Genomic DNA, 17,746 nt, shown 5'->3' with positions numbered 1-17,746 from the left:
GGGGGGGGGGGTATGTGTGAGTTACACTTAAGATAAAAACTATATGATTGTACTATAAAAAATATATGATTAAGATTAAAAATAACTTTAAATTTTTTTTAATTTATTTATTATTATTTTTTTTTTTTTTAAGAAAAACAGTAAATATTTTCTATTTACTACCGCACACTATTTAGAATTTTACTTACAACATATTAGTACTACAGTAGGGAACCGATTATCCGGAACGATCGGTACCATCGCTATTCCGGATAACTGATTTTTCCGGTTGTCTGAATCGCTGCAAAAAGCCGTTTTATTTTATTGTTAAACTCAACTAAAAAAAAACTTTTTGGAAATAATCTTAAAAAGAAGAAAAAACGATGAAGTAATACACTAATGATTATTTCCGAAATGATGGTAAGGTAAACATCTTTCAAAAAAGAAAGAAAAATACTAAAATCTTATGAGGAGAAAAAAAAATTCTTGAAAAAAATGGCGGGAAAATTTATCGAATTTTATTCCGGTTTTTTGGTTTTCCGGTTTTCTGATTTCCGGATAACGGGTTTTGTACTGTATTTAATTTGTTAGCTATGTAGAGATAAAATCATATAAATCCTGATACATCATGAACAAATCCTGCTCTGTGGCTCTACTGCCATTTCATCATATATTTTTCTAGTTTGGAAACTTATGATTATTTTTGAAGATGTTAATTATTTTTGAAATGTTATTTGGACTTTTTGAAGTTTTCATTTTAAGGAATATATCTCTGGAGTTCATTTTATTTGATAAAACTTATTTGCTCATTGATGGTTTTATACAAAAATTAATAATAATCTTCAAAATCATTTATAATTTGTATTAATAACAATAAAAATGCAAAAATTACAGGACATTAAAATGTTACAAGTCTCTGCAATAAATTTTAAATAACAAAATCCAAATTTTAAACAAATTAGTAACTCTCGTAAATGTTACATAAAAGTATGAAGTTAAATAAAATATGCCTCATTATTCAAGTTTTTTTAATCTTTATTAAATTAAATAATTTAAAACAATAAATTATTATTTAAATTGATTATTAAATAATTAATTATATTTTTTAATTTTATTATTTTTAAGGAAACCAGTTTTATAATGAGTTCAAAAAATATCTCGTGCAATTTTAAAATTTTATCAAGACCAAAGCTAATAAGATATAATTTTTTTTTTTTTGTATGCACTCACATATATATTGGAGTGGAGTAATACCAGATAGCTAAAATGTTCAACCTAGAAAGAAACTGTCAAATTTAATATCAATATATCACTCCTGGAAAGTTATAGATGATTTATATATTATTTTTTCTTGAAACTGTAAGATGTCTGTTTTACATAATATGTTTTGAGGAAAAAAAGCATATGCTAAAAATCCTATTATATAGTAAATAATGCAATTGTAATACCAGAACAGGGTGGCCACCCACCTGGAACTATCAGGAAATTTTTTTATACTGAAAATATCAGGGAAATTTGGTTAAAAACCTGGAAAAGTCAGGGAATTTTAAAGAAAAGCTGGAAATTTTTTTCTTTGATATTGTTTCAATTTTACTAATTTCAATTATTTACAAATTTTCTTAATTCAAATTATTTCATCCATTATATCAACTTTTTTTATACCAAAAGTTGAAACGTCATCAACTTAACGCTACTTTGTTTGCATCAAAATTTGCTCCATTATAACCCTGTTAAACTAGAATGCCACATAAAATTCTCCCGTGGTTGCTAAAGGAATGTAGAAACCTTTGACCTCTATGGTGACTATGGGACTGCAATTCAGGAAAGTGTAGTGGAGGTGGAAGAAGGGGTTAGAATATTTGCTTCTGTTTTTAATTTCTGTCTGTGGGTTGAATCCATTTATAGTTCAAGTTTGTTCCAATGCTTTAGTGGTAATTTTTTTCTATTTTAACAAAATGATTCAAAATGTTTTTGTATTTTTAACATTATAAATTTCTCCAAAAATTAGTCAGTTATAATTTAATAATAATAGATTTTATATCGCACTCTTTTTCTGAAAGCTTTTGTACTCCTATTCAAAAAAATCTGTAAATTATTTTTTTTCAGCAAACCAACCAATCACACATTTTTTTACAATCGCTAACAGCAATGTTTGTCAACAAATTGTTACAATTGTTGCATTTGCATTAATACTATTTTTCTCAATTTTATGTTACCTATTATAACATATTTTAATTAAAAAAAGTTTTTTTTAAAGAACTAATATATTAATATTTAATTTTACTGTTTTGTTTGCAAATATTTGATTTCTGATTCAAAATTCGAATTGTATAATTATCACAATATCGAAAGTTTGTAAATGTTGTTTGCATTCCATATATGATATTTCTAAAACTATTCCTATAACCCTAAAAAGCTGACAAAGACTGAGGAATGTATAGGAAACATATTAAATGATGTATAAACATAAAATATATATATTTTTTATTCATATGTGTTTAGTAGGAAGAAGGAAAACGAAACCTGGTGTTTTAGTTTTGCACTGAACAAGATTCTAGTTGTTAAACAAAAACAATTAATTATGCTAACCTAAGGAATGCATAGGCCAACCAACCAATAATTATATATATATATATGTGTGTGTGTGTGTGTGTGTGTTAGTGCTGCATAAGATGAAATAACAACAATAATGTAATATTCAAGCATATAATTTATTACAAAGAAAAGGAAATATGTTTAAATTTAGAAGTGACATGGTTGGTGAGAGCTGCCTTCTCGCAGTATCTCCAATGCATGTGAATAAGAAATTAAATTGTTCTATCGAGTAAGTTCAGAGTTAATTATAAATTCGGGAGTTTCCCATCGGGACTGGCACCTCTCAGTGACAAAAAGGATGATGCAACTATCTTAAACTATTACGTGATGTTCGCAGCTATTACACTATGACATTGAAACAACAGCTCCACAGTTCAGCCATCCTGCAGTAAAATGTCCTCTTATTCATACACAGTTACCTGAAAAAAAAGAAAAAGAACGAGAAAGCAAAGTATAAAAAATTAAAAAAAAACATTTTTTTTTAATTAACTGACCACAGTTTCGTATGGTCAGCTGAAGATGAAATGTTGTTCGTTCCATCGTGATTCCCAACTTTTAGCACATCGTATCTATCATTCTTCTTCACTTTTGTGATTTGGTATGGCCCGAAGAACTTGGACCTTAATTTGAGACCAGATCCAAACTGAGTTCTCTGGATTGCAACTAAGTCTCCTACTCGATATTCGTTGGCTTTCTTCATTGTATTGCCTGCGGTTTTCTTCTTGGATCTTCAAAATATTCTTTTTGGCTTCTTCTCAAATCTTCTCTCTATTTTGGATAAATGATTCTATGTGCTCTTTCTCTAACATTTGCTGAATTTGTAAGTCCTCTTTTGTTTTCATTTTCACTCTGGTTAAAAGTTGAAAAGGAGTCACCTGAGTGCTCCGAGAAATTTAAGAATTAATGGTATGCTGTACTGTTGGAACAAATTTGTACCACTTAGTAGGATCTTTAATCGAAAGTTTTGCCAGTATAGGTATGAGGATTTTATGCATTATTTCCACTGGTCCATTACCATGAGGAATACCTGTTGTTATTTTCACATGTTCGATACCTTCATCTTGGCAATAAGTCTCAAAATCTGATGAAGTAAACGCAGTACATCTGTCAGTAATTATTCGTGAGATTTCCAAAAGTTATCTGTTGAGCTTTTAACTTATCTATTGCCTCTAGACTTGACGTAGATTTCGTTGGGTAGAACCAAACAAACTTGGTAAACGCATCTACCACGGTGAAAATATGTTTATAGTTTTTATTAGTTGAAGGCATTGGACCAATGAAATCAATATGGTAAGTATCTAAGGGAATATTATTTTTAGGAATTAGTTTCAAAAACCCTTCTTTTTTTCCTGCCTTCCTATTTACTAATATACACTCGACACTATTACTTACAACATTTTCAACACATTTCTTCATATCTGGAAAATAATAGTTTTGTTTAAGTACATCAAGAGTTTTAGTTACGCCAAAATGACCATTAGCATGTGTAGATTTGGTAATGTCAGTTTTCATTTGTTGTGGAACCACTAACAAATAAGTATCATTCTCAAGTTTATATAAAACATTAATTTTTACGACAAAAACTTCAATTGATTTATTTTCCAAAAGTTTTTTAATAGAGTTAATATATTCCTCATTTATCTGGTTAGTAACAATTTTACAGGTTAGTTCGTCACAAGTAATATGCATAATAAGATATCTACTTATACAATCAACATGTTTCATTTGTTTACCTGGGCGATGTACAATTTCATAGTGAAATTCTTCCAAAAATAATGCCCACCTAGCAATTTTGGGAGTTAATTGTTTTTTACTCATAGTCTTTTGGAAAGCTGAACATTCTGTTACAAGTTTAGATTTATTTCCCACCAAATAATTTCGAAATTTTTTCAAACCCTCAATTATAGCCAATACTTCAAGTTCATAACTTGAATAATTCTCCTCTTGAGGAGTCGCTTTTTTTACTCATGTAGTGTATTGGGTGTAATTTGTTATCATCAGATTGCTGAAAAAGAATAGCACCATACCCAGATTTACTTGCATTGGTATGCAACTCAAGCTTTGCTCCTTGTTTAAAAATGTTTAGTACTGGATTTTCAGAAAGTTTTTGTTTTAAAGTTTAAAATGGTGTTTGTTGTCCTGGGCCAAAATAAAATACACTGTCATTACGAAGTAAATCACTTGATGGTTTAGCAATTTAAGCATAGTTAAGAATAAACTTTCTAAAGTATCCGGTTAAAATAAGGAAACTCTGCACCTGTTTAGTAGATTTAGGTACAGGAAAATTTTGAACAGCTAATGTTTTTTCGGAAGAGGGTTTAATGGTACCGTTCTCAATAATATAACCCAAAAAGTTAATTTTAGACATCAAAAATTGGCATTTCTTTAAATTAAGTTCCAACCCATATTCGTATGCAGTTTGTAATACTTTCGTTAACCTATTCAGTGCGTCTAATTCACTTTCTGCGGGTATAAAAATATCATCTATAAAAATGACAACAACACCTTCTCTAAGAAGATCACAAAACACATAATTAATGTACCTCTGGAATGTACTAGGGCTATTACACAATCCAAATGGCACTTTATTAAACTCATACTGCCCATCAGGTGTCACAAATGAGGTATACTTTTTACTATCCTCGTTCACGTCTATATGGAAAAACCCGTTTCTGAGATCAATTTTGCTACATATTTTAGAACCCTGTAATTGGTTTAACACATCTTCAATTAGAGGTAAGGGGTATCTATCTTTAATTGTTTTTTAATTTAATTTCCAGTAATCTATGCATAATCTTAGACTATTATCTTTCTTTTTGCAAAGAACTATTGGGGAGCAATAATCAGAGCAACTCTCTCTGATTATATCTGTTTTTAACCATTCAGATATCTGAGCATTTACTTTTTGTTTCTCAGAAAAAGATAAACGTCTAGCTCTTTGACATACTGGGATTTCATCTTTTAAAATGAGTTTCATTGTTAACTTAGTGTCTTTAATTTTGTTTGGTTTGCAATTTCAAAAACGCTGACAGTTCATTTCTAATACAAAAGTCATTAACATGTGATAAATCAAGTTCATCATTACTATACACATTGTTGATATTAAATTAATAACATTCACAAGCGCAAGAGTCATTAATATTGAAACAAGAACACTCATAAAGATCTGCACTCTCAGAACAATTTGAGTATTTACACTTAAAGAAAGCTGACCTAGATTTATTAATTGGTCGTAAATGGTTGAGGTTAGGATCGCTTCTACTTCAAGATGATCACTAATGGCGGCGCTGACCTTCAACCCTGACGTATAAGGATTTATAGACATTTTAATCTGTATAAGTTTCGCTTTCCGTTTATCCCCAAAACATGACATCAGCATTACATTAGATTGGGGAAAATCTTTTATTTTTATTTTGTTTGAATTAATCACCGATATTTCAGCCCCAGAATCAATAATGGCATTCACTGGGATATTATTATTCAAATAAATCTGAGCATACTTCAACTCGTGCTTAAAATTATTTTCTCCAGATGATCTGCAGGAATTAACACTAAAGCTTTTATTTTTTAAGTTATCACTGGAAGGGGTATTTTTTCTTTCTGATTTATCGCTTCTGGAATCATGTTTTATTCAATCTTTTCGAGCATTGGCGTGCAAAGTGATTAATTTCCCCACAAACATAGCATTGTCTCTCCTCTCTATTTTGTTTATCTATCGCTTGAGAAAAATGATCTGGGTGGTTTTTTCTGAAATATTTTTTCTCGCTTCGAAAGAAAGTGCTCTCCCCATGTTTATGGGTATTGAAAACTTCTCTGTGTGGCATATTTTTCGACGTAATGTAAATGTCTTACTCTCAAGCTAACTCGACGGGATTAAACCAATTTTCTTCCTGGCGGATTAGAATATGACTGCCCATGTCTTAATTTAATGTCTCAATTATTTTATCGGATATGATTAAGTTGCATAATGATTTAACCCACTGATGGTTCTGCACGTAAAAAGTCGCATTTCAACCTGCAGTCTTTTCTGCATAGCAAAACCGGTTTTCCCATGTTAACTGATAGGGGAACTGTGTGTAGGGGAGAAACATTCTCCCAATTTTGCCCATTTCCTTAACCGCCAGTGGGTTAAATGTTTCAACTTTACGTAATTTGCAATAGTACTCGAAATGTGAATTTAAGCGGAGTAGCAAATTAAATATATGTTTCTTCTTTAAATTTTGAGGCATTTTTGAAGTTATTCAAACATTATTGGGAAGTTTGTTGAAAATCGCGCACTATTAAAGCTTTTAATTTTTCATAGTTTTTAAAGTCATCATCTTCAATGTATAACAAGATGCTGTTTGCTTTTTCACCTAGCATATTATTTAAGATTTCGGCTTTAAGCCCCTGATTTATGTTTTTCGTAGCAAAAGCTCTTTCCAACGATGAAAAAAAATGATTAAAATTTTCAGGTTTCGATGGAACTGGAAGAAATATAGTTTTAATTCTATGAATTAGATTCTCAATGTTTGTTTCAGGTGTGTCATTTATTGTTTTAGGAGGATTTCAGATGCTTTGTTTTTCACCTCTAATAAAAGCATTTCTTTCTCAAGTCTCTAATTTTAAATTTTTTAATTTTGCTTTGTTTAAGTTCCCTGTCTGCTGTTTGTACTCTTTCTTCTACGGCATTAGTTATCAAATTTTGGTAGATTCAATTTTCTCTTTTAATTTAACAATATTATCGCTGCTGTCTGTTATTGCATCCTATTTCCTCTATTACTTTTACTAGATCTTCTTTCTTTGAATTTTTATGCATTTTTGAAATTGAAAATTTCCTACCTTGATTGAAGAGACTCTCAATGGTAATCTAATATTTCGTTGATTCAGACCAGATTCGTATCCCTTTTCGTATCCAAGGATTTCACAACTGCACTTCCCGGAAAAGTAGACTGCCCTTCTGATTTGCACTGAATATTCCAATGGTTTTGGAAGGTTTCTGGATCAATTCCAGTTATTGCTGCTGTCCTTCACGACAGATTCAGTTATTGCTGATTTCGGAGAGTTCAAATGTCTCTGCTGCTGCTTTTCTTCGCTCACTGATTTTTTGCTGCACTTCTCCGCTGCTGATCACTACTGCTCCGGAAAATTCGTGGATTCCAACTGCCCTTCTCTGCAGATTCAAGACGGAATTTTAAAACAGGAACAACATTCGAGTGAAAGTTAATTTAAGTTTCCGCTCCTTCACGAGCGTAGAATTCGGGGATTCCCCTACACGTGATTTAAAACAGGAACAAAATCTACAGCTACTACATGAGAGTAGAATTTCACTTTTTTTTCTTCACAATTCGGTGAATATCCCCTTCTTGGGATTTCAAAAGTTATTTAGCTGAAAAATCCCTTGCTCAGGATTTCGAAGTTGTTTGGCTAAAGTCCCCTTCGCAGGATTTCAAAGTTCAGAAATTTTTTCGCTCGACATTCAAATCTCGGACGCAAGCCCACATTATTTGTGGGAGTTAGTGCAGCATAAGATGAAATAACAACAATAATTTAACATTCAAACATAACATTTAATACAAAGAAGAGGAAATACGTTTAAATTTAGAAGTGACATGGTTAGTGAGAGCTGCCTTCTCGCACTATCTCCAAAATGCATGTGAATAAGAAATTAAATTGTTCTATCCAAGAAGTTCAGAGTTAATTATAAATTTGGGACTGGCACCTCTCAATGACAAAAAGGATGATGCAACTATCTTAAAGTATTACGTGATATTCGCAGCTATTACACTATGACATTGAAACAACAGCTCCACACACACATATATATATATATATATATCCAATCGAAACCCATGTGGTTAGATTGGAATTCTTTAAATATTTTAATTTCAAATAAAATAAAAAAATAAGTATAAAATTTAAAGAATTTTATCTATTTTTTTTGTCTATAGAGTATACAACAAAAAATTAGACAATTTTGCATGTGTGACGTTTATTTTTGTATACTGAATGTCTTAAAATAATAATGCTGATTCAAAACAACATTATTTAAAAATTTTACTTGAGATATTGGTTTAAAGAAAATATGATAATGAATATTTAATAATAAAAAATATATTCGATTCTTAGCAAAACTCTATAGAATATTTTTAAAAAAAGCAAAAGTTTATTTTAAAGAAATCAATCATCGAAAAGTAACGAAAACTTTATCCAAAAAAATTCATTGTACACTTTCAAAAAAATCTCTGCCTATTAGTAAATATTCTAATTTTCGTTACATTAACATTTAGTAGAGTTTCCTTTCGCATCTACAATAACTTTCATAAGTTTGTAAATAAATGTAACTAGTTTTTTTTTTGTTGGGTGAAATTCGAACAGAATATTTTTTATTAAATTGAGACTTTTACAGCACTCAATTGTTAATTTATGAATTTTTCCACAAATTTTGTAATTTTAATCTTTGATATAAAGTCCTTCTTTTAAGCATTTTATCACATATTTCAATGCAATAGCACACGATAAACTAATTTAGCAATATTCATTACTGATTTATCTCTTATTATGACAAATAATCAACTTTCAAATTTGGTTTATTATTTTATTACAACCATGAGCCGTTTTAAAATGATAAAATCAAGTATTACAGACATAACAAGCAAAAGTTAAAATATAATTTTGCTATCATAAGTTTGGTACTAAATTACAAATAAATAAATAAAAGGAAAAATAATTAAATAAAAAAAATTAAAGTAATTGACGATAATTTTAATTCTGAAATCCGAAAACATTTAAGTCTACGATGACTTTCGTGAGGTAAAATTTTTGTTACTATTTGATTATTGATATCTTAAAAATGAACTTTTGCTTTGATTTACTAAGTATTGAACTAAAATATTATTAGCAGTTTTGCTAAGAATAGATTATACATCTTAGTATCAAATACCCATTCTGAAATATGAATTTTAATTAATGAATTTTTATTTCCTATTTCAATAAAAGTTATAAAAAGTGAGCGAACACTTTTGAGAGCCATTGTAACTATAAAAATTTATTGATATTTAATCACCTGGAACGTTTTTCCTTTGCTTGATGAAAATATATCAAACAAAACTTATCCAAAGTTTTATTAGTCATTCTGTTTTTGCCATTTGCTAGGTACACTTTGAGCAAAAACTACTTAAAGTAACACATGAAAAAAATTTATTCAATAAAAACAATATATTCTACAAGCTAAACATACTTTCTACAAATGTCTTAATTTCTTAAAAATTAATGTTGTACCAAAACATTAAGAAATAAATAAGAAATCTTGCCAAATTGTGAAAATAAATTATTTTTTCAAGATGGTATGTTTAAAAAATGACATTTTGAAAAAAATATTTTATAATATAGACACTTTTCTTGTACACATCCTACACTTTATAAGAAAGAAAGAAAAATACAGACCTGGAAATTTTAAGATTTTTACCTTGAAAAATCAGGGAAATTTGAAATCTGATTTGAGTGGCCACCCTGCAGAAATCGATAAAATTACTGGTCTTAGTTAAACAAAGCTTTCTTTACAGCTAAATCTGCCACAGTAAAAGATCATATTTTTAAAAAAAAAACTTTCATTAAAATTTCTTCCTCGAATCGCTCAATAGTCACATAGAATTATTATTGGGACAAAAATCATCTTGCAAGACCCACACTACTTACATTTCAGTTCTATAGTGTATAAAGTAAATAGAATCCAATACATAACTTGTTTTCATGCCATTATGCTTGGTAATAACTTTACAAAGTTTTACTGGTTATATAGGTAAATATTTAAAAACATTAAAAGTTTTTTTTATTTTAACTTTTTAGACTTGTTTTCACTTTTCTTTCCTTAAATGAGATGAAAAATTTAAATAGAATAAATCACAAATTTTATCGCTTTTTATTATACTATTGTGCTAAAAGCAGAAATCATGTCTAAAGCTATGATCTAAATGAAAAAATGTTAAAATAAACTTTAAAATTTTGTGTTGTTGATTTTTAAAGGCCTCATCATTCAGAAACTTTTACTTACATTTCTTGTCAATGCTTGATTACTGAATTAACAAAATAGGAAATAAATCATTGAGATTAATCAAAATAACTCTAATTGAATATGGTCCAAAAATGTTGATATAGTGCAAGATTGTTGTTAAGTGATGTATAGCATAGCAAAATGTTTTAAGGAATACACAAGTTAATGGTAATTTGCTTAAATTATTGATTTTTATGTTTTGAAAAAAGAACAAGTGCCTTTCTTAAAATATAGTTCTTTTTCACTTGTTTTGGATTTCCTTTTTCTTCCTTGCATATATTTTAAAACTAATTAGACAATATTACTATTTAACTACTCACTTGTTACTTAAGAGCAATATTTTTTACACAATACATAATATTTAATTAATAGTTTAACTAAAGATTTGGTTTTCTCATCCAGTATAATTTTTTTTAGAGTGTTCGCAGAGGTTTCATTAAAGCGCAGCAAATGGATTGTGGTGCTAGAATTTCAAAATACATCAGGTTTGTTCTCTACTACTTATTTTATTATTGTTATGTCTTAATAGTGATGATACATATTACAGAAAATATATAAACGGGTAGTTAACTCATTATAAGCAATCTTATTGGTGTTTAATTCTTAGGTAGTTAAACAAAAATTTAACTTTTTTTATCAAGACAGCATGTTAAAGTGGAGTGAAAAATGAAATTTACAGTTTCAATATTCCTACACGGGAAAAAGTTTCAAACTGAAAAGTATATTAATAATATTTAATATCAATTTCCAGACATGCCAATCCCCCAGTGTTTAACAAGAAACTCTGCTTTTTAATATATTATTTCATACTTCGGAATCCCGTCCAAAATATCCAGTTTTTTTCGTCGATTTCAACTCTATACAAAATTTTAGCCTGTTTATAGTTTAATTTCTCCAAAACTAGACATGGTGTGAGCTGTGATGCCGAGTTGCTCATCTTGACCATTCAGAAGTTCTATTTTGCTGCGACTACATGTTTGGTGCTGACTTAGCAGAAACCTTTTAGTAATTGAGAATATTGTTTCTGGTTGCCTGCTTTTAAGACAAAGGGCATTTGTCGCAATTGCTGAGAAATTTTATAAATCCTTTTGCGTTGTGGAGCAGAATAAAGTATTTCAGAAACTCTGATTCTTAAGTTTGTTGTTGGTTGAGGTTGATAATTCTTGTTTCTTCACATGAAATTATGTTGGGTAAAAAAGTTTAAAGAATATTTAACTTCTCTTAATTTATCCTATTCTGACAAATTTCCAGGGATTATTTCATCTAAAAAAAATTATGCGGTCTGCATATTGTGTTCGTTTGATTTTTCAATAATGCACAAAAGTTTAAAAAAAGTGATATTTCGCAGAACATAAAACGCTCAAAACATTTGGATAAAGCACAAATTCGCGCTGAAAATTAAAAAAAACACTGTTGAATTTGTGGCATAAAAAGATTGTTTAAATGTCATTCAAGCAGAAGTATTATTTACTTAATTTATTGCAGTGTATTATATCCCCATTAATGTTTCTGATTACGTTGGGCATCTCCTTTGGAATTGCCTCCTAACAACAAAATCGCTAAAGAATATGACTATGCTAGAACCAAAACAGCAGACAATGTTGGAGAGATGGCAAGAACTCAAAAATAACAGTTTTAGATTTTTTAAAGAATAGTGTATTTTTAATTTCTGCAGATGGAAGTAACAAAAGTGGGGCATCTCCTTTGGAATCGCCTCCTAACAACAAAATCGCTAAAGAATTTGACTATGCTGGAACCAAAACAGCAGACAATGTTGGAGAGATGGCAAGAACTCAAAAATAACAGTTTCAGATTTTTTTTAAAGAATAGTGTATTTTTAATTTCTGCAGATGGAAGTAACAAAAGTGATTTCAAATTATTTCCTATTGTAGTTACATACTATATAACAAAATCGCAAATTGTATGTGGAATACTATTATGATCATAGATTTTCAGATAAAGTATACAGAATTTTTTATTTTAATGCATTTATGACAATGTTTTATATTGTTATTTCCTATATATAAATTAAATTTTAACTTATTATTTTAATATCATAATTATATTTATCCTTTTGCCTGCAATACATTACAGCTGCATATGCAAGCTCTGAGGAATCACTAACCCCATGTAACTCAATATCATCACTACAAATATGTAATCATCTAGGTATTTTAATTTGAATACAAGTAAATCCTTCTAATTTAACTCACTTTTCATGCAAATCAGAAGATAAATTATCCCAATTAAGTTTTTCAAGCCAAAGTTATTGATTAAAAATCTTAATTAGAAATATACAGGGAGATAATAATCCCAATGGTCAAATAAACATGATGAGTGAGAAAGAATATTTCGTTTGGTTAAGGGAGGTTCCAAAATTAAAATCAACTTTAATAATAAAATTATCTGAATTTGAGTCCCATTGAAGACCTAATACTTTAATAAAATTATCTGCTCTAATGTCTGTAACAAATTATTAATTTTTGTTTTCTAGAAATTTGCTCTATTAATTGTTTACAATTTGAATGTCACTTTCTTAAGTGAAAACCCCTAGATTCTAACACTTCATTGAGTTTAGATCAATAAATATCAGAAACATTAAGATTTTTCAATTGTATTATCAATAGCAATTTGATGCAAAAATCTGGTAGCTTAAACTGGTGCTGAAGAAGTACCATAAGTTACAGTACACAATTTATACACATTTATTTTTGATTCAAAATCATTTCTCCAGACCATTCTTTGATAATTTTGATTGAGCTGGGGAATTAATATTTGTCTATACATTTTCTCAATATCAAAAGAAACGGAAATTTCATGAATTTTGAAGAAAAGAATAGAAAATAAATATCTCAGCACAACATAACCAGTACCCAATAAAGAATTTAATGAAACTTGTGTAGATAAATGGCAAGAACCATCAAACACTTCTCTAAATTTTGAAGTTGTACTGGAAGACTCCATAATTCCATGATGCTGTAAATAAAATGATTTAGAATTGTCTGGAGAAAGATCCTTATTCTTTTCTTCCATCATATGACCTAATTCCAAATATTCAATCATAAATTTCTTATCTTGAATTTCAAATTCTGGATCCCAGAGAAATTCTCTTTTCATATTCAACTTTCTATTAACTGCTGCAGATTTAGATTCACCTAATGAATCTGTGGATTTTATAAATGGCTATTAAGCAACAAAACGACCATTACTATTAAAAACATAATTTTCTTAAAAATGATTTTCACAAAACTCTTCATTAGTATCCAAAACACTTTTAATCATAAATTGGAATCTCTTCAGATTCTTGAAAACACTTTGGAAAAATTATGAATACATAAATTAGAATGTCAACTACTATGAGAATGGGACATTTCATAACAAATTATCCAACCAAATAAAGAATTTTGGTCTACAGCTTGTTTATCATTTAAAATTAGCAAATTACGAATTAACTCCAAAAAATAATCACATCCTATAATTACATCAATATATTTAGCTTTAGAAAAATTTGGATCAGCTAACTTGCATTTAATAAAATATAAATTTTCAATTATTTGTTCATGTGGTAAGCAAGCAGTAAGTTTACTTAAAACATAAGATTTTATAGTTATCAAATCATAATCGTAGACAATAAATCTAAATTTACAAACTCTTTTATAGTACCTGCATCTGTTACTTCGATTCCCTTTGCTAAGAATCGCACGTTTTTATGTTATAAATTCAATTGTTCACAACAACGCTGTGATATAAATGTTCGTTTCCTGCAGAGTCTGTGGCATAGACTTGGGCTGTAGGATGTAAGGTTGATTTCAAATTTTACACTGTACTGTTAGAACTTATCACAGTTTATGTATCTTCTTTCGCGGGTTCTGTTTTTTGGTGTAACTGCATGACTTAATATAGTTTCATGAAGATAAATATTAAATTTACCTTTCTTTTACATATTGCACATTTGTAAATCAATGTACATTCATAAACTGAATGTTGATCAGAAAAACAGTTGAAACACAATTGCTTCTTTTCAACCAAATTCTTTCCATGCAAAACTGAAGGAGTTTTGAATTTTTTGCACTTATTTAAAGTAAAATAAAAATAAGCCAAATGTCCAATACGGCTTTTTCATCAATAGTTTTAAAACCTCTAATAATTTTATCTGAGATGTGTATGCTAATGTTCTTAATTCCCTTTCATTAGGAGTAGACAGGGATGAAACAATTACTTTCTATTTGTCAAATCGTGCTATCACTTTCTTCCAAGCCTCTTCATAAGTTTCTTCTGACACAGGAATGTGTCTAATAACACGAGCAGAATCTCCTATCAACTTAAACTTCAAAAAATTTAAACTTCTGAATTTTAGATAATACTTGATTATTGTGAATTGTAGAAACATATAAATCCTTAAAACTATTCCAGTCCAAGTAAGAAGCAAAAAATTTAACTCTCTGGGGTAAGAAGCCTGACTATTTAGAATAACTAAATCAGCTTAACTTCTTTGCTGCTGAGTAAGTTGTAATAAAAAAATTTCCAAAGAAGAAGAAATTGTTTCCAGCGTAGAATATTCAGGGAGTGCCTTTTGCTCACTATCTTTCAATGTGCAGGTCAAGACCACTTTCGTATCCATACTCTTCTTCTACTAGAGCGAGATCGAATTGGTTTTCGGAAAGCCGACTATCATAATTTAAATAGTCGTTAAATGATGATTCTAAGTGCTGAACTCTTGAATTTATGTCTTCTACATCAAAAACAGTTCTCATATTGACAAAAGTTTGTATGTATATGAGTAACAGAAGCTTTCGCTCTACCTATCGGCATTCCCACTTTTCCTTTTAGAAGAAGTTGACAAAACCGACATTATTTTGATTTTAAGCTTATTCCAATAGAAAACTTAATTTAAAAAATTAGGCTCTCAAAATCTCGTCTGTATGCCTCCAAAAAATGTACAAGATACATGTGATTTTAACAAATTACTAAAAAAAAACAGTTTAACAAATATTTTATTTAAAACAGGAGAAGTAAAATTTTTAACCTCACATCTCAAATGTTAGGGAAGAAGTGAACTGGAAATGAAATGTAGTTGTAATACAATTATAAATGGAAGAATTCTTGCACACTTAGAAGTCTCCTTGAACAGTTCTTATATCTTTAATGTTTCTTAATTGTTTTGTAAAGAATAAAAGCATTCGTGGTTTTTATTTCTACATTGCCTTTATGGGGGATAGGCTTTATTTTTCTCTTTCTGATGGAAAATTTAAACAGAATCAGTGTAGAATAAATTATGTTATTTTAAGCAATTTGGGAAGTAGCTTATTGCAATTTAGATGCCATACAATTTATTTAATTAAAATATTTAATTTGCATTTATGTTGCTCGATAAAATATTTTATCTTTTTTTACTTTCATTGGAGAACATTACAGTTAATTTATTTTAAAATATACTATTTGTATTACGTGATAAAAGACATTTCTTCTTCCCCATGTTTATATCTTTTTATCCTCATATTATTCTCTCTTCTCTAACCTTTTATTGCTCTTCCTGGCCTTAAATAATATTAATGACAATAATGAATGATCAAAATAAGTTCAATTAGTTTTTATAAGTGTAATTACATTTCTTTTAAATGAGATAACAATTTTACAATGTTGTATCCCTGGACATCACTTATCCCTCCTCTGGAAAATGTTTTTCTCCACAATTCAACGCAACAATCTATAATCATCTAAAGTAGATTTTGTTTACTTCCATTACTAAGATTCTATTGTATGTCAAAAAAATTTCTTAATATAATGTATTAATTTTTAACCTGAAAAAACTAATTTCATTAATTAGATGAAAAAATTACGAATCAATTATATATATTTACATTAAAAAGTCACTATGTGTCCATGCCACTAACAAAAATGCTTCTTTTGTCTTATAGAAATCTTATGGCTGTAAAGTCTGCTGAGGAAATAATCAAAGCTTTGTGAAGATAAGATTTGTATGTATAGCATAATATTTTATGCCTTTTTGTACTGAATATTGTAAATTTCACATGAAGATTCGTGTTTTTCAGTTTCTATTGTCATAGTCATACTGTAAATTTTTCAATAAAGTCAGTAGGAATAGACTTCTTCTATATTATGTCATCATTAAAGACTATTGATTTCTGGATATAACCTGAACATTTATTCAATTTATTCAATATGGTTGCACCCAAGCAAAGTCACAACTAACTTCAGAGAGGTCAACAGATTAATGATAGACAAAATCTGGTTTTTAATTTGTCCCTATATGCACAATTTTCTTTTTCAGTTTAAACATTTTTTGCTTCATTTAGACCTAAAATCTTATCTTTGGGTTCTTCTTATAATATAAAAATTACTAGGAAATTTAAAAAGATGCTTGACAAACTTCAAGGTTTCAGTTTAATGCTTTTAGATTGCACGATTCTATCTATAAGCTTATTTTTCTTTATTCAAGTACTTTACTCAAGGGCAATCATATGCCTAAGTCTTGAGGATCGTAAGTTCCTCAAACAAGAAAAGGTACAATTTTAGTTTAGAATACTTAAATACTCAATCATAAATAATTTTTGAAAACTTAATATAGTGCACTGATCCAGCATTTATCACCTGAATCTTTAAAATTTTCTAGATTACTATAGCTATCTGTCCTTGCTTTCCCCATTGTTAATTTTCCTGCCATATGCAATTCCATCGTATCTTAAAGTGAACTATGCATTCTAAATCATTTGGCAGATTTGATTGATAAGCTTAGTATCCACATTTTTATTACATTTAAAAGTAAGGGTGTGCTTGCTTTAACCAGCTCATATTGATCTTTATTTTAGAATTAAAAATAATAACTTTTAGTAAAATTTACCTTAGAAAAAGTCTTTTATTACAATCTTCCAACCTATTATGAAAAAAAAAATGGCAAAATAAATTTCCAAAAATTACAATGTCTTCAACATATAAAAGATTCGCACTAGATTTAAACATATTAGCGCAATTACATTACTGAAATTTTATAAAAACTAAGTTTAAGGAGAACACTTTTAATTTTCAAAAACCATTTTCTAACACTTTGGTAAGCCCATAAAGTGCCCTTTTTAAGTTACAAAGTCAGATTTATCCTTATTAACAAATCCTGGAGGTTGT

At 28.9% G+C, this 17,746-nt stretch overlaps 1 protein-coding gene across 2 annotated transcripts in view; it reads left to right on the top strand.

The window, feature by feature from the left end:
* Nucleotides 1-16,713, top strand: part of LOC107448365 (DNA mismatch repair protein Msh6) — a gene marked incomplete at its 5' end in the record, with an annotated part of 128,773 nt that extends 112,060 nt beyond the window's left edge. For both annotated transcript variants that reach the window (XR_011638280.1, XM_071187838.1), the window contains 2 exon segments: nucleotides 11,024-11,091; nucleotides 16,525-16,713. Coding sequence is in view for 1 of the 2 variants with exons in the window: in XM_071187838.1 (XP_071043939.1) it covers nucleotides 11,024-11,091; nucleotides 16,525-16,573 (117 nt within the window).
* Nucleotides 16,714-17,746: the final 1,033 nt, after the last annotated feature.

This window comes from Parasteatoda tepidariorum, chromosome X1, assembly GCF_043381705.1.
Source record: "Parasteatoda tepidariorum isolate YZ-2023 chromosome X1, CAS_Ptep_4.0, whole genome shotgun sequence".
Classification (NCBI taxonomy): domain Eukaryota; kingdom Metazoa; phylum Arthropoda; class Arachnida; order Araneae; family Theridiidae; genus Parasteatoda; species Parasteatoda tepidariorum.
Note: the sequence above shows the minus strand (reverse complement) of the source record. Positions and strands in the feature narration are given on the sequence as shown.